Source organism: Rhamphochromis sp. 'chilingali', assembly GCF_963969265.1.
Source record: "Rhamphochromis sp. 'chilingali' genome assembly, chromosome: 5".
Lineage (NCBI taxonomy): Eukaryota > Metazoa > Chordata > Actinopteri > Cichliformes > Cichlidae > Rhamphochromis > Rhamphochromis sp. 'chilingali'.
The window spans coordinates 32,240,652-32,258,238 of NC_137932.1; the positions used below are offsets into that span (position 1 = coordinate 32,240,652).

The 17,587-nt window shown below is 43.1% G+C and overlaps 2 protein-coding genes across 3 annotated transcripts; both read right to left on the reverse strand.

Annotated features, from left to right (window-relative positions):
• Positions 1-3,370: 3,370 nt before the first annotated feature.
• Positions 3,371-7,382, reverse strand: tcf23 (transcription factor 23). The gene is made up of 4 exons (XM_080881789.1): positions 5,390-7,382; positions 4,606-4,761; positions 4,317-4,478; positions 3,371-3,854 (listed from the first exon to the last, which is right to left on the reverse strand). Exons 1-4 carry the CDS (start codon positions 5,555-5,557, stop codon positions 3,726-3,728), a joined length of 615 nt encoding a protein of 204 aa, XP_080737915.1. The 5' UTR covers positions 5,558-7,382; the 3' UTR covers positions 3,371-3,725.
• A 277-nt stretch (positions 7,383-7,659) lies between these two features.
• ephx1 (epoxide hydrolase 1, microsomal (xenobiotic)) lies at positions 7,660-17,208 on the reverse strand. 2 transcript variants are annotated; one of them, XR_013971569.1, is made up of 10 exons: positions 16,994-17,208; positions 12,407-12,598; positions 12,120-12,300; positions 11,829-12,047; positions 10,921-11,050; positions 10,494-10,708; positions 10,205-10,313; positions 9,666-9,788; positions 9,194-9,464; positions 7,660-8,130 (listed from the first exon to the last, which is right to left on the reverse strand). XR_013971569.1 is itself a non-coding variant. In XM_080881788.1 (9 exons), the coding sequence occupies exons 2-9, from the start codon at positions 12,587-12,589 to the stop codon at positions 9,254-9,256; spliced, it is 1,371 nt and encodes a 456-aa protein (XP_080737914.1). In that variant the 5' UTR covers positions 12,590-12,598; positions 16,994-17,208; the 3' UTR covers positions 7,661-9,253. The 2 variants fall into 2 exon arrangements, 1 of the variants encoding a protein (XP_080737914.1); XM_080881788.1 differs by having other exon boundaries at positions 7,661-9,464.
• Between the last annotated feature and the right edge of the window lie 379 nt (positions 17,209-17,587).

Here is a 17,587-nt window from a genome sequence, read left to right on the forward strand (position 1 = left end):
AGCATGGACAAACACACACACACACATACAGAGTGTACTTTAAGGGCTCTCACTGGCCTGTACATGGAGTTGTTCCATCGAGTGTAGGCGTTCTGATGCAGTGTATGTATTACTTTAAGTACACCTAAGATAAAACCACCATCAGAAGAGATGGGACACCATCTAAACTCACACATAATAAATGAACAGAATCCAATAAAATTATTTTAGCCCCATCTGTCCATACTTAAGAGAAAATATTGTAAAACCAAAAAATCTAATTATGAGTTTGACGCTCATTCTGATATTGATAACAGCAACACATTTTTAAAATGGTCAGACAGAGATGGCAAAAAACAAGACAGCAGTTGGAACATCTCACCTTTTTTAATAATAATGTAGCAAACAATCTGTGGACGCCATCATCTACAGCACATAGTCTAAAAAAGAATCAAATTACAGAGGCAATTTCTTGTACACACTGCAAAAGGCCCAAAGCCAGGGATGAATGGACTGAAGAGATGTAGGAAAACTGTCCTCTGGGCTAACCAGCTACACTCTGAGTTCATCTTTGGAAATAATGGGCATGTCCTTCGGGCTAGAGGGGAGAAAGACCACCCAGCTCGTTGCCAGGGCACAGTTCAAAGCCTATGGTTTTATGGGGGTTATTAGTGCATATGGTTCTGGTAACTTGCTCATCTGTGAAGGCCTCAATAATAATGAAATGCTGTTTTTTCAGGGAAGGCCTTGCTTATTTCTGAGGGATAATGCCAAATAGTCTTCTGCACATATTACAATTTTTTATTTTTTATTTTTTAAACTACAGCAAGTTATTTACTACATGTCCAAACATTTACAGGGTGTTGGTGAAAGAAAGGGTGGCAAACTGGTACATTTCCCCTTAACTTTTGTGAAGAACTTCTCTCAAGATATTTATGGACAGGCAAGCCTAGAACACAACACCTCCATCACGGTGGAGTAACAACAACTAGAACAGACTGCATTTAGGAAACTTTAGAAGTTATGAACCGGTCACCGCAGATGGCCGCCCCTCCCTGAGCCTGGTTCTGTCGGAGAATTCTTATTGTTAAAAGGGAGTTTTTCCTCCCCACTGTCGCCAATGTGCTTGCTTATAGGGTGTTATGTGATTGTTGGGTTTTTCTCTGCATGTATTATTGTGGGGTATACCTTACAGTATAAAGTGCCTTGAGGCAACTGTTGTTGTGATTTGGCGCTGTATAAATAAAATTGAATTGAATTGAATGAAGCAGTGGTTAAAATATAAATTCTGAAATAGATGACATTTAAGTGCAAGCACTGATATATGTTGTTGGGTCACTTTGGATGTGGTCAGTGGAAGTGAAAATCCTGAAAGTAGTTGAAGAAGTTCAGGTGGAAATGACATTGTGGAGGTCTTGGTTCAACTCACTGGGTTGAGCCACAGGTTGTAAGGCTAATGCAGAGGCTCACTTGCTGTGTGTCTTCTCCTGGTCTTCCTTTGAGCTCGCGCTCTTCTTTCTATTATCCTGCACCAATAAAGGCTAAAAACTTTAGCCTTTATTTATTTTTTACAAAAAAATTAAATAAACTACATCATGCATCAAACAAGTTAACAGTGGGTTTAAAAAAAAAAACTTATAAAATTAGACTTTTGACATTTTCAGAGCTGTGGTCCATGTCCTTTAAAGAGAAAAGGAAGTGTTGATGTCGGTTGATAGAAAAACTTTCCTACAACAGCATGAGCATGTCATTATTCACTGTTTCCAGGCTAACTTAAATAAAACATTTCAAGGGTTTGAGTTTGTTTTTTGACTTTTTTGCACACTCACAGACTCACGTTGTTGTTGCTTTACCAAATAGTCCAGCTTGCCCCTCTATAACCTCTGATGTAGTAGTCAGAATGCGGCAGCTCCAAATTAGTCATCGCTACACATGGGAAATCGAGGAGACCCCCCCCCCCAGCCAGCCCCAGACAGATTTATAGAAGTAGCCTTGAACGTTGGGCTGTTGCTTGTGGAGCTGAGCCCATTTTGTTCAAGGGGGAGACGCTTCCAGTTAGTCTTGTCTCCCATCTGTACTACACCCGACAAACATATCCACGTGACTTACTGGTTCAGGTTCTTATTTTTAAAATGACATCGTGATCATTCAGCACAAATATGAGTCAGTGAAATATGACTTGAGTGGGAAAAAAGTGGGGAGTGTTTTTATCTCAAAGCGTTGTTCAATCACAGCACACTAATGTCAGGGGAGGTTGTTTTTTTTAATGGGAGAATGTCTTTGGATATCATACGATTGGGTTTTAGTCAGAAATAAAGTTATTATAATTGCACACAGAGTATATGATGCTGAATCTCCAGAGTAAAAGATCCAAAACGTCCATAAACGATTCTGAAATTTCACCTTCCTTTTTTTAGCTGCATTTGTTTTGTTTTGTTTTTTCTGGGGGGGGGGGGGGGGTTCAAGGCGCAAACAGATATACAACATCTGCTTCTCTCTTACCAAACGTCTTTTTTTAACTGTGTGATGACCCCAGTGCACTTGTCACTGCTTACAACAGACTGGAATGATTTAGTTTGAAGTAAGTCCAGCTGTGCATGAACCTGAACAGATCACCAGTTGCTAAAGTCTCCAAATAGGAGCTTCCCAGAAACAACTTATTTATATTTGAAACTGTAATTGGTAGTTGTCACATTTCGTCACATGAACAGAGGACTGTTGGATTTGTCTTTGCAGTATTGTACAACTGTGTCGATCAGACTGTGGGTGGGCCTCACTGGTGGGGCAGCTGGATAGGGGTGGGGAGAAATAAAAGTGAATTCATGTGATTTTTGTAGCAAAAACATATAATAAATAGAACTTTATTTCACTTCTATTCAACCTGGATCCTTTTCCATCGTTACTGTTTACTGCAGTCTTAAGAACTCTTAAAACTTAAAAGTTGAGGGATGGAAGGTCGGTGAACAAGCTGCTGGTGGGGGTCTGGTGGCACTCTGGACATTTTGAGTGATATTCACTTTACTGCTCAGTAACTCTACAGGCTCAAAAACACCACAGAGCTATTCTGGAGTGATTTCTGATAATTACAATCGCTGTGTTTTTATGTTACAAGGAGATCATCTGGGGTAGGTCGAGCATGGATGGGATGAGTTGTATAGGAGGTCTTACGCTACACATTATTGAACCTGCGTGAACCGTTAAGAGTCGCTGCTGTCCTAGTGCAAGTAAACGGTTACATTCTGTGGCACTGCTGTAATGAACACTCAGTGATCAGACCCCCCCCCCCACGCACACACACACATTCAAATAATAAAGTAGGAAAACCTCACAAACGTAGACTTTATTTTTTTTTAAAAGAAAAAAAAAAAAAAGCAAACAGGTGACTCTTCCTTGCAGGGAGAATATGATTTTTTTTCCACAAACACATTTTATTTTCTGTTTAAGACACATGACCACATTTAATTTAAAAGAAAGAAATCCAACACCAGAAAGTAAAAACTTAGCTGCAGGTTCATTAAAGTTCATTTAACTTCTGCATTTAGATTAAAAAAAGTAATTTGACAAAAACATCATTGTTTATATGTAACATAAAAATGTCTGCCTTGCTCGTCTTTAAGCCCACGTCAGCAGCGGTGCACCACATCCTTTGAAATTTGCCCATCTCTGCACATGAGTGTCTTTTGATGTCTCCTTTGCTACCAATAGCTGGTTACGATTAAAGATATAAAACAGCATAAAACAGGCTTTCACTCATCGTCTCCTTCTAAGGTAGGGCTCAGTGGGTGTGTCCTGTCCTGTCCAGGTGGAGTCATCTGACTGGCTGACAGCAGCTCTCCCACACTCCCACAGTAGAGCAGAGAACGCATGGGCCATTTCTGAGAAGAGACACACATTTATCCAGAGTCATGCTGGACGTCTGATCACAGGCTTAATCTAAGAACAGCTACACATTCTGAAATTCTGTACATTCTATATTTGAAACAGCTCATTACACTCAATGTGTGAACAAGCCACACTTGTTCAGTCTTACGGAGACAAACGTTAACATTTAACATGCTAACTGATGCCTGGAGATTCTGAGGTATAGCTCTTACTTCGTGGTACTGTGTTAACAAACACCTGAATTTTTTAACAAGCGCTAAAGGTGCATCTAGGAACTGCAGAGAATCCTGTGAAAACCTCTTTTACTCGACTGTAGCTAAAAGTATTTTGCGCAGGCACAGTGAACAGATTATTGACTAGTGATGGCCAATTAGCAAGTCTTCAAGTTGTATAATATATGTGAGTAAGACAATAATGGGCATAGCATGGAAGGCAGTGAGCTGTCACTTTCTAACCTTAACAGGATGCAGGTATCCACCCGGCCTTGAGGCCGTGTGCTCCGTTAGCATCCCTCCTTGGTCTAGGGTCTCTGTCAGGTGAGCTATGTAGTTAGTAGCCAGAACCAGAACATCCAACTTTGAGAGCTTGGTGTCAGGTGGGACTGAAGGTAGAGCTGCCTGCAAAGAAGGGAGAAGCTGCTGTGACAGCCTCTTTTTCAGCCGTCACCAAAGACGGGCGTACAGCAGAACTACTGAGAGTGCAGTGTAACGTAACAGCTCTGAGGCAAGTGTGTGTGTTTTGTACCTGCAGAGTGTGAAAGGCCTGCCGCAGGTTGCGTACTCTGCTCCTCTCTCGGGCTGCGTTTTCCGGGGAGTGCTGAGCCCTCAGCGCCCTGTTCAGGACCGCGGACCCACAACCAGAACCGGGGTTTGACCTGGACCCGCACACTGATTGTACCTGCTGCAAAGAGCACGCCGAGAACCTGACATTTCTGCAGACTGATTATCAAGTATTACTAAAAGAAACAAAAGCGTTCTGATTTTGTGACTGCATTATTGCTGCTCTGACAGTGTACAAAACACTGCTGCTCTCTCTTTAAGTTCTGCATTAATGGAGAAGAAAACAGGTCAACCTGCAGGACAGACCCAAGCAGTCACAAATATTTCATCAGCACACATCCACACATGATCGCTGCCGCTCGCATGTAAGTCAACAAGGTTACACAGTGACTACTTTGTTTGTTCTCCAAGCGCCCTTCTCTAATTGTCTGGGTTTCTCTGCGTTTCCATGTCACTACGGTTAATACAAACTGATTGAACCAGACCTCAGAAGAGGGAAGCTCCTCCACACATTGTATGAGGCTGTGCCACAGCTGAGAAAAATACTGACTATATTTGGCTACTTTAAATAAACACATATTTTAGATGTTCTCATGAAATTCTTCATATCATGCAAGAAAGGTTTTGCACTCTCCCACCAGCTGCTGGAAGTGATCAATCACTGCATTGCATAATTTGTCTGCAAAATCAGGGTCATGTTTGAATTTGAGAAGAGGAAAAAAAAACCTGGAGCATTATTTCAAACTCACCCACTTCTTGGACTCCCGACTGCTGCGTACGCTCAGCTTGTGTCCATGCGGGGAGGCTGGGCTCTGGGACGAAAGAGGCTGCCGGCTCTGCGGCTCGGCTGCACAACCAGAAACCAGCCGGTGGTTTTCTGCAACCAACATGAGACCTTCCAGAGGATTCGCTGCCATGAGTGCTGCCAAAGTGCTGCAGTAGATTCCCTTCAAGTCTCGAGAAATTAAATTACATTCAGTGTGTTTTCATTGGACGGATGAAGCTTTATTTTCCAGTGCTGGAGATTGCTATGAGAGATACTTTCTTTTCCTAGGTACTTTGCTGGACCCAAAAGAAAACAGAATCTGAGGTCATCCCTTCATCTAGTGTGAGCACATTTTTGAAGTCAAATCTGGATATGAGATGTGACTAGTTAAGTGAAGAACAGCAGAAATGCTCATCTGATCTCATGAAGTTATTAATGAGATGATTTCCCGCTGCGGGCAGCTCCAAGCTCCTCTGGAGAGTTCATGAGACTTCTGTGGGACACCAGTTCCACCCAGACCCTTAAACAAGGGCTGCTTCTCTGCGAATCACCATCCACCCAGAGACATCCTCCCAAGTCTGACCGTCTCTATCCCTCTCTCACTCTGGCTTTCCGTGAATCTCTGCTCGTTTCCTTATCGGGTGAGGTAATGTGGGGAACTTCATGTGGTCCTTATCTCAGCCGCCCGGTCATCCTGATCCTCCCATGGCTGCTTGGTTGCCAAGAGTTCCAGGCAGGCAGGCAGTCAGGCCTGGGGGAGTATTGCTCTGGGAGGGTGTCCTGAGCCAGGGCACTGTGGGGGCCTTGGGAACCTCAAAGCTGTGCTAACAGCTGGAAACAGAATTCTGGGGCAGCGCGACATGGGATGTAACGGAGCAGTGAGAAATACATTTATGGCCTTGGAGTACTTTTGACTTGAACAGTCATGAATCTGATTTTGTGGCAAGCTAATGCTGTACATCACACCAGCAAGTGTTTAGGATTAGCAAAGTAGTCAGAGCTGTCAAATCCAAAATCTTGGGCAACCCTAGTAGTGAGGCTCAGCTTCCTATTCCATGTAAGAAACGGAGAACTGAGCCTGAAATCAAAATCTGCCTTCGAGGCTTTTTGCTCAAAGGTTTTATTCTCACAGAGAAGCACGTGACACGCAGCAAAGGTCACCCAAGCTGGTTAGCAAGAACAGACACAGCAGGCATGTGGAGCATTTCAGCCCTCGTCTGGATTACTGAAACTCAGAACTGGATAAGCTTTTTAATAATGCAAAGCTGGACAAGCACATCTGCATAACTCACTTATTAGATCCCACAAACACAAAAGACTGTTTAAGAAAGCGGATTACATAATCTGATCATTTTACATTAGAAAATGATGTGAATGGAAATGAAAAGTTAGAAAGCTTTCTGCTGAAACTCACTCAAGCTGGTGAATACAGGCCTCAGACAAACACACTATAACTACGATAAAACGTTTCAATACAAAGAAATATACTGAACACACAAACTCATGCACAGAGGCTGGAGGAACACCTTTTGGCAGCACAGAAAGATTAAAATATTTTCTGAAGAGGTCAGAGTGACTTGTGAAAAAAAAAAACATTCCACTAGAGCCAAAGACATTTGGACTTGGGTTGCTTACTGAAGAACACAATTATAATTACAACAAACAATGAAGCTCAGTGTTAGCCAAAAAGCACGGATTTGGAATAAAACAAAACAATCTGGGCTACTTGTTTTCCCATTGTTGACAACTAAATATATAATTTAGTCTGATATCTGGAGGTATCAGACTTTTGAGTTTGTTTGCAAACTGTTAAATATTTAATCCCAGGTTGCAGTTTTCAGGCTTCACATCTTAACCAAAGACCACCTTGAATAACAGCTTTTTAAAGGCCCTCCAACTTGTTAAATAATAAAATCTTATGCACAATTACAATAAAGTTAATTTTGGACAAAGTGGTAATGTAACCAACACTCCCATTAGCTACCATTTCCAACCACAACTTGAATTATCACACGTCCAGACTGTGTAGACATGTGGGACATTTTAAACATTGTCTGAATTACAGAATCCTAGAACTGCAAAATGAGCTGCAGACTGGGAGCCAGTTTGGGTCTGTGGCTTTCGTACATTTCTACACAGAAGAAACTTCAGAAACGTGCAAACACACAGTAAAGTTTACACATACTTCTCAGAATGAGTCTTTAGCAGTGGAGCTGTGTCAGAGAGTCAAAAACTGAAACTGAAATACAGAAATTTAAAGCAGCGTCAGTTTTATTGGGTTTAAAATGCAGCCAGAGGTCAGTCTGGTGATTTTGGAAAGGCAACATACACAAAATTGCAACTTACTGTTCTGAATTTGACATCTTTATTGACTTTTAAAGGCAACAGCAGATATACAAGGAAACTCTTAAAGAGACATCAGGAGCTCTGATTGTGATTTAACTCGTTTTGCAGCACTGTCACTATATTGTTAGGCCTCGAATGAGGAATTTCTAGTCATGATAGTAAAATATATATTTTAAATTAACTTGCACCAACATCAAGGTGGGGTAAACTGCCGCCAATCAAAAGCTAACTGACACAAGATGTAAATCTGATGCACGTTACAGACCCTGGCAAGTAACTCCAAGGCAGTAAAGGATCATCTGCGTAAGAAGTTGTGGAATGTCGCAACAGACGTCTGACTTCAAAGGTTTTCAACTTCCAAGTTAGTTTTAAATGACTCTGAAAAAAAAAAATTAAAACATAACCTGAAGCTTTAAGGCAATCAAGTGTTATTATTGTTGTGGCTTAAGTGCAGAGGTTTCGTGCTATCAGTCAGAGGAATGCCTGGCACCTTGTTTATGCTGTCAACACAATCCCACCATGTGCCCCCTAACCTCCCATCTGCAGCTGCTTAGAAACTGTTCTAACAACTACGAGGCTGAGAAATGCTGTAAGGAAGTTAGAAACTAGTGAACGGACCCCTGGATTCATGGAGTGGGAAGTTGCAGAAAGACGCTTTTCTTTCCAAGCTCCTTAGACTACGATGACCTGGACGACTGAGACATCACAGACATTAAAGATGGATCCAACCACTGTCACATCACCCACTACTTTGTAGCTATTTTAAACCTTGACTTCAACCTCGCAACTATTGCCATCTTGGTGTTTTTAAACCAGACATCATGGGGCAGGGTAAATCTGACTGAGAAACTGAGAGACTCTGCACAATCATTATTGCAGCTGTGCGATTTTACCTTGTTTTGTTACCTACTTTACTCCAAGTAGATCAAAGAGAATGCAAAGATGCTATCATTTTATATTTAACAAGACATGAAACCTTCAGTTGACACCAAAAGCCTATCAGTAAAGTTTTTACTGAGTGCATGTATCAAGTGACAAGCTGTGCGGTTTTTCCATAGACTTCTATACAACCAGGATCATTTCTTTAATCAGATTTGCCACCCCCTGCTGGCCTTTAGCAAGAATGCAGGTTTAAGCTCTAGTTTTCACCAGAGACTACATCCAACTTTTCCATAAATTTCATAAAAATAAACTGCAAGTTTAAGAATGAAAGGTGTAGCCTTAAATTCTAAACAGTAGATTGAAAACAAGCTGTGATTTTCATAGTAACCCAACCTCTCAACAAATTTTCAATTTCAGCCACCACTCATTATTTCACCATTAACACTGTATATGACTTTATCATAGTGTCACTTAGAGAGCTATCCTATCTTACAGAATCCACTTCAGATAAGAAATACAAAGCTTAGACTCTGATTCTAGATGAACTATGTCCACTTACTGCTCAGAACTTTGTCCCAGCTGATGTCTATTCATACTTCTGTATTTGTCAGTCCACCCTCTACTCTTTCACCTTCCCTTCCACAATCTTTGTGAACTTCTGGATGTCCTCTGCCATCAGCTGGGGCTCTTCCATAGCAGCAAAATGACCACCGCGGTCCATGGGAGTAAAGGTCACAAGTTTACGGTACTTCTGTTTGACCCACAGCCTGGGCGTGTGCATCAACTCGTTGGGGAAGCAGGCGAAACCCGTGGGGACATAGACTGGTATCCTGGGAGGAGACGGTGACAGTTGTGAATCAGCATTAGATTTTACTAAACAAGTCAGTCATTCTGAATATTTCAAAATTAGGTTTTTAAATGACAAAGTTGGGTGGCACAGAGCTGTTAAAGACTGTTAACAACAAACACCTTTCAACCAATAAGATGTTGCTGATGTGCTTTATGGGAATTTGGCATTTGTTCTCACTTACTTTGCATGTGGAGCATCAAGACCTTGGCCAAAGTTTTCCTTGTAGAACCTCATGGAGGAGATAATGCAGCCAGAGGTCCAATAGATCATGACGTTTGTCAGCAGGTCATCTAGAGAGAACTTCCTGCAACACATGACCCCACTGATATAAGACTACTGACAACTGAAAAACTAAGGAAACAAGCCTATTTCAGAATAGACAGCACTGCTAATACGCATGCTACTACTCAAGTTCACAACTTCTTATAACCTTCAATCCAATTTTATTTATACAGCACCAAATCCCAACACCAGTCGCCTCAAGGTGCTTTATTTTGTAAGGTAGACCCTACAATAATACATACAGAGAAAACGCCAACAATCAGACGACCCCCTATGAGCAAGCACTTTGGCAACAGTGGGAAGGAAAAGCTCCCTTTTAACAGGAAGAAAACTCCAGCACAACCAGGCTCAGGTGAGGGGCAACCATCTGCTCCCACCAGTTGGGATGGGGTTCCACTAATATTAGTGGGACATATTCTAATATTCTGCTGTATTCACCGTGTGAGTCCTCCGTCATCCAGGTTCCTGAAGTCATGGCTCGTCCATGTGGAGAACTTCTCCAGAATGTAGGCAGCTAGACCCACTGGAGAGTCATTCAGCCCTCGACCTCAAGGGTCAGAAAGTAAAATATAATTCAATGTACACAAAATATTTTAGGAATCTTGAGCAAATAAAATAATTTGAAGGGAGATTAGAAGTATATTAAGTAAAGGAAAATGCAACCAAGCTCTCCAGTCAGACTTGAACTGGGTTATGCTGCTTGAAACCATCTTCTCCAAGTTCTTACCCACAGTGTCAGGCTTGGTGGCCTGGATATGCATGTAGCCAGTCTCTTTGATGGATTCTACCACCAGTTTCTCCATGCAGGGAAATAATCGCTGAATATCAAAGTCAGTGAAGCCAAACAGCTTAGGGAAGTGCCGGCCAAGCATCATGGACAAAGCCATGGACAGCCCTGGCTTGGAGGGCGGGGCAAAGTTCAAATGCAAGCCTTTGACAGTTCTGGGGGCGAAGCAAAAAAAAAAAAAAAAAAAAACTGCTTACAAAAAAGATGTCCAGAAATACAAAAATGTTTGCATGCCTCACAGAGGTCTACTGTTCTTTGAACAAGTATACTACAGAAAACTATCGCCATGCTCAGAATTTGGTGTAATATTTCTCAATAAGACGTCATTTATACCCAGTACATTTGGTGTAGCTCTTGTATCACATACTTGGGTTCCAGCTGAGCCATGTTGGTGGTGACCAACCAGCCCCAGTCTCCAGCGTGAGCGTAGTACTGCTGGAAACCCAGACGCTTCATCAGTTTGTGGAAGATACGAGCCGCGCATACCGAATCAAAACCTGTTCACATGGAGGCAGAGTTAGAAAACGCAGCATTCTTGCATTTCCTTCACACTGACTTTACTAACGGTGAATTCCAACATTTATTTTAGTGCTGCTAACCACTGACCATCCTGTTTTCTCTACCAGCTGGCTCACTGGCCAGGTCTCTCTGATCTAATCGTGATAACTGATATGAATCAGCTGAGAGGATCTCATCCTTACAGTCAGACCAACTGCAACATTTAACATCTGGAGCTCAGCTGTGAGCTAAAGGGCAACTCCAATCTAGCTGTGCAAGAGGTTCATGAGGCACTACACTAAAATTGGCGAGTACTGCTGCCACCATCTGCAGTCCAACCACTACAGTTGAGAGACACAGTGGAGAAGCAGCTAATTATGTTGCTCATTTATAAAAAGTGCATGTGTGCACATATGAAAAAGTGCCTGATTTCTGATTTCTTATTTTTTCACTCTGCGACCTCTCCAGGGTCTGGGATAGGAAGATGATGAAGGTCCCTTCTTTCTTACTTAGCTTATTAGGGTCAACCTGGATTTACGCTGTTTTGTGTATTTAATGTCCTTTGTACACTTTGTGACTGCTTAGGGTTTACCAATTAACAAAAATACTACCCTGCACCCAACTTGTATTAACAAGTTGGGTGCAGGGTAGTTTTTTTTATTTCCCCTTCAACAAATATGGTTATTTTAAAGTCTTTGACCATGATAAAAGACTCTAGTGATACTGTTACAACAGTGATGATGGGATGTGGCCAAAGTAAAGAAATCCCAGGCTCACCTTTCTTATGTGGTGCTTCAGAGAAGCCATACCCTGGAATGGAGGGACACACCACCTCAAACACGAGGTTGTGTGGGTTTGACAGGTCTGTGAGCAGAGGGATCAATCCATAGAACTCATAGAAGGAGCCAGGCCAGCCATGGACCATAATCAGTGGAACAGCACTCGTCCCTTCTGGCACCTTTTTGGGTTTCACATGCAGGTAATGGATATCAATGCCTGGACAGATTTTTAACAGGTTAGAGACAACCAACAGTATTCTTCTTCATGAATGTGGCAGCTTAGTCTCACCCTCAATCTTGGTTTTGAAGTGAGGGTACTGGTTGAGCTTGTCGACCTGCTTCCTCCAGTCAAACTCATTTCTCCAGTAAGACACCACCTTCTGCAGGTACTGCGAGTTGAAGCCATAATTAAACTGGCTGTCCTCCAGTGAGGGAAAAGGACGAGTCAGATCAATCCTCCTGTAGAGGTCCTGACAAGAAATAAGAGAAGATGTACAAGTCTATTTGTGCGAGGTGGAATTTCTCAGCAGCAAATGCACCATCTATCCTGTGTGACCAACTGAGAGGAAAACTAACCTCCAGCTCTTGATCGCTGGTGGTTACCCTGAAGGAGCGGATAGTGTCGTCCTCCCCAGCATCACGGGGTGCTCCAGAACCCCACCAGCCATCCTCTGTTGTTAGGACCTGATTCTTACTCCTCTGAACCAGGAAGTAGATCAGTCCACCAATCACCAGAGCAAGTAGGACCTCTGTGAACATGATGAGAGTCTGCAAGAATGAATGACAGACAGGACAGAGGAAAAAAATGAAACAACATCTACACCCAGGCATCATTTAAGGTAGTAGCCATGAATCTGTCATCTATAGACTGTACTATGCTGTACCTGTATTTTGTCACTTTGTCCAAAAATAGATAATTCTTTTTTAAAAAGAAGTAGTTTGCATCCATCCACGTTAAAAATGTGATCAATTTACTACTGCACAACCCCCTTACTCTTATTTTGAATTGAATTAAATTGATATACCTTTATTAGTCCCACAAGGGGAAATTTCATAAGGCTGCCGACCTATTGCATGCAATGGCGGCACCATCTTACCCTCCAACCATACATACATTACACAAAACATCACATGGGAAAGACAGGTCAGAGAGGTATAACAATGGAAAATGCACCACATGAGGAAAGATAAGGAGAAAAAAATAACTCCCCCCAGACTGAGCTCCAACAGGGAGATCAGTTTGAGAACAGAAAAAAAAACACCTCTGCACAAAGCACATGAAAAAACTCTTAATACACCAAAGAAACACATGACAAGCAACAGGGGTGGGTAAAGGGTGCAGCATCAGAAGGGAATAAGTGTCGAAGGCGTTTGGAAAGGGAGGGGGGATGAGTGTGTGCATATCAGTGTATATGTATGTGTGTGCATGTCCAGAGTTCAGCTGAGACAGTGTCCTTCGCCCTGCTAGGCTAAGTAAACAGTCTTCCAGCCAACCCAGGTGGCCTTGCATGGAATGGGAAGGAACAGACTCAACACAGTCGTTATCAGGGAAAGTTCAGTCACTGCTGAATTAGTCCAAATCCTGAACTTTGGTTCATAAGGATTACCTGCACCAATGCTGACCCCATTATTGACAACTTTGGCCGGGTTCATTATCAGAATCAGAATCGTGTTTATTGGCCAAGTATATGTGCAGACACATACAGGGAATTTGGTTCCGGTAGATGGTGGCTCTCAAGCACAGCAATGTAAATCACACACACACACACACACACACACACACACACACACACACACACACACACACGTGTCTATATATACACATTACACATACATACACAAAGCTGTGTAAACAAACTATAAATAACGAATCTAACTTACATACATGAAATACAGAAATGAATGAGGTGGAATGAATACTACAAAATGTACATAAGGTGCAGTTGCAGTCTGGCAGTGGGAGCAGTGTGACAGGTCAACTGTTAAGAAGGGAGATGGTGAGGGGAAAGAAACTGTTCCTGTGTCGGGTGGTCCTGGTCTGCAGGCTTCTGTACCGTCTGCCCGTTTTCTGGTTCTTGAGAGGTACAGATCCTGGATGGAGGGCAGGGGGGTGCCGATGATCCTTTCTGCTGCCCTTACAGTCCGCTGCAGTCTGCTCCTGTCCTGTTTAGTGGCTGCACCATACCAGACTGTGATGGAGGAGCACAGGACAGACTCAATGACTGCAGTGTAGAACTGGATCAGCAGCTCCTGTGGGAGACTGTACTTCCCCAGTTGTCTCAGGAAGTACATCCTCTGCTGGGTCTTTTTGAGGATGGAGTTGATGTTGGTCTCCCACTTCAGGTCCTGGGAGATGGTTGTACCCAGGAACTTGAAGGTCTTCACAGTTGACACAGGGCTGTCTGATATGGTGAGGGGGAGCAGAGTTGAGGGATGTCTCCTGAAGTCCACTGTCATCTCTACAGTCTTAAGAGTGTTCAGCTCCAGATTGTGCTGACTGCACCAGAGTACCAGCCGCTCAACTTCTTGCCGGTATGCAGACTCATCACCATCTTGAATGAGGCCAATGACAGTGGTGTCATCTGCAAACTTTAGGAGTTTGACAGCCGAGTTCTCTAACAATATACAGCATTGTACCACTCCTTGGATCCTTATATTTTTCAAGGAAAATTGGAAGTGGGCGCGTTGATTTGTTCATGTGCAAATTAGCATACCTCAGCCTTTTCTCCCTTTTTCCTTTCCTTAAGAATGGCTGTATGACAGCCGCCCTTCTAATGAGACCAGTTCTGATGAGGCTTCAGTAAACAATAGATGGATCAACTGAAGGCCCAGATGCATCTCTCATCTCTCAGGTCCTGTCTCAGGTCTTTGCTAGATTTACTTACTATGAGCACGATTTTCAGATACCTCTTACCTACTGTAGAGTGTCTTGTGACTTCTTATTTTATTGTATACTTATCCAGTTTCCTCAGATTTTTTAAAGGACTAAGTGCACATGTGCCAAGACTTGTAGCTCTTTAGGAATCACCTTGTTGGTGGAAAAATACTATGTCTGTCAACTGTGGCATCGTTGACAATTTTTATAGATTTAACTGAAGAAATGGGAATAAATTATGTGTCTTTTGAACAAGATGCTGGGAACAATGTGCTAATGATGCCATTTAAAATTGCTCTTTGCCAAATTAGGTGTCTTTTTTGGCAATTAACTCCATTTACAGTGGTTTAACACAAAACAGCAGAAAATGTCCACAGAACTTTGAAAGATCTTCACTTAGTGGTGTGCGATACTGCATATTTTGGTATCGATCCTATACCAAGTAAATTCGGGCCAGTATCGCCGATACCAATACCGATACTTTTCAATAAATAAGGTGTATGGCTCATTGAATTGCTAAATCGCAATTAATTTTCATAACCTTAAGTGTTTTTTGTGATGTTTCCTTTGGTATTACTAATTAGTTAAAACCCAGGACATAATTAGGAGAAATAATTTATTTATAATTAAATAAAAAACGTTTTATTATTGTGGCAGCTCGTGGTCTGCGATGCTGCTGCAGGTGAGATGGACTCACCTTCACTGCATCTACAATGATGCCTCGCCGGCTTAAAACCTGTGCGCTGCTTGTGCTGTTGTTGTTTTTGGTGTTGATGTGTACAGCTGGCAGCAGGAGGGCTGCAGCCATTGAATGTAGGCTACTGTTACAGCAACCGTGTGGACAGCGCGCGGCTAGGGGTGAGCAGGAGGCTGGCGCGCCAGCGGGACCTGCCTAGCTGGAGACAGAGGTCGAGGTGCGCGGGGGTCCTGCCACGCCTGAGGGCGGCGTGCTGTCCACTTCGGCACGCAGGCTGCATAGTCCTGCGTGCCGGCCGTCTGCCCAGCTGCCTGTGAGCCCCAGCTCACTTCCACGCCTGCTGCGGCGCCGCTGCTGCTTGTCATGGGTGGTCATCAGGTCAGCTCCGGGGCTTCCGCTGGAGGCGCGGGCGACCGCCAGAGTGGACACTTCCCCGTCGCTGGGCTGGGGCATGGGGCGCCGATGGTCCGGGCCAATTCCCTCGCCTGCTCGCGGGGTGAGGTGAAGTGGGCGAGGAGGGTATGTGGCAGGGCATGTTCTGCGATGCTGCTGCAGGTTTGGTGGTGGTGATGTGTACGGCTGCTAGCGGGAGAGCTGAAGCCGTTGAATGTACTGTTACAACAACCGTGTGATTATTGTAAGAATAAATGATGCTGCGAAGCATGAAAATGCCATCGGGTCTGCCGTGGTGGCGATCTTTTTTTTTTTAATCTTAAGTGCACGCAAACCAGTAAACAAATTAAAACAAATACTGTTGTTAAACTAATACAAAAATTACAATTAAAATTCTCAACAACAAAAACAAAAAATATAATTAATATGTAAACAACTTAACAACCCCCAAAGTGTCTAAGTCACATCACGTGTCAGTGCAACACCGAAACATAAGAGTGGGGGAGAGGGAGCAAAGTGTGCCTGCTCTCCGCTGACACAGGAGCGGTGAGTCCAGCGACCTGGTTGTTTAGTTTTTGCCGAAAGCACAGCGTTGTAAGTGAGCAGAACTCAAAGTAAAGAATCGATATCACCAGGCTAGTATCGATCCGATACCAATGCCGACTTGGGATCGATACTATCGATATTTGGATCGATCCGCCCACCACTACCGGACACATCAGTGGCAGCTAACACGGGCCAGACTGCAATCCACTGGTGGAAAAGTCTGGACTGAGACCCTGTTTGCGTGTGTATTCATTCAAAGAGGATACACTGTATAAAGTTCAGCATCCCTGGTGGCTGTTAGCCCTTTTAGTCAAATGAAATAGGTCTGTTTTCTCGAACAAACTGCCCCATTCACACGAACACTGCAGCCAGAAATGCATCTGCCGCTCTAGATCCATCCAAAAACGCTACAGTGTGGTCAAGCTACGAACACAGATTAATGACTATTTTTTAATATTTTTAAAAATAGATAAACAAAATAAATGATACAACTTGTTTATATATGATATTTGATATTTTGCTCACAGGTATTATCATAAAGCTATAAGTCACTAACAAAAACTGACGACACAGTGGGAGCTTTCCCACGCACTATTTATGTCAAAGTTAATCTCGTCGAGCTCTTTACTGGAGGTATGCGAGGTGGCCGTACCTTTTAGGTTGTTGGTCGCTTCTTCTTCTGCTCATAAAATCAAAACAATTCAGCAGTCAGGAAAAGTAACATAGCTCTTCGCAGTTTTACTATTAAAGGTCCGGTCCAGAAGGCTGCTCGCTGCTGGCGGCGCTTTTCTGCTCCACTGCGAAACCAGCGTTTTTTTCCCGCCCTTGTGTCCCTGAACTGAACCAGAGCTGAACGCAGCAACAGCACGAAGCGGGAGCAGGCAAGAACTGACTTTTGTCCTAGAAACCAAATGCATGTGGGGATATCAGGAAGGGATCATGGGAGTTGTAGTATTTTATGGGGAAAATCTTTTTAAATTGGTTGGGAAATAAAAAGCAGGGGGAAATGGAATCCGGGGTTATGATAGTCAACTGAAACAATGTTCCCACTTTGCTGCACAACAGGAATAATTCGTGCTTTCAAAACTGAAATTAAATGACATTTTAATTCCATTCAAGGCAATTCTTGTCTGTGATCAGGACAGTGGAGCCTTCCGGTGTCTCAATATAACAAGTTCTAGGGCTCTCATCTTTTCTCATCTCTTCCCCAGAAGATGGCAGGCATGAGGGGGCAGGGAGCTTGGAT

Bases quoted from the DNA above. Each gene is read 5' to 3' on its own strand.
- tcf23 (XM_080881789.1), bottom strand. From the start codon at position 5,557: ATGGCAGCGAATCCTCTGGAAGGTCTCATGTTGGTTGCAGAAAACCAC. The intron at 4,479-4,605 runs GTACAAAACACA...CCTTCTTTGCAG, and splicing joins AGGCCTTTCACACTCTGCAG to GCAGCTCTACCTTCAGTCCC. The intron at 3,855-4,316 runs GTTAGAAAGTGA...GTCTCTTCTCAG, and splicing joins GATACCTGCATCCTGTTAAG to AAATGGCCCATGCGTTCTCT.
- ephx1 (XM_080881788.1), bottom strand. From the start codon at position 12,589: ATGTTCACAGAGGTCCTACTTGCTCTGGTGATTGGTGGACTGATCTAC. The intron at 12,048-12,119 runs GTGAGACTAAGC...AAATCTGTCCAG, and splicing joins CTTCAAAACCAAGATTGAGG to GCATTGATATCCATTACCTG. The intron at 10,314-10,493 runs GTAAGAACTTGG...CTGACCCTTGAG, and splicing joins CACCAAGCCTGACACTGTGG to GTCGAGGGCTGAATGACTCT.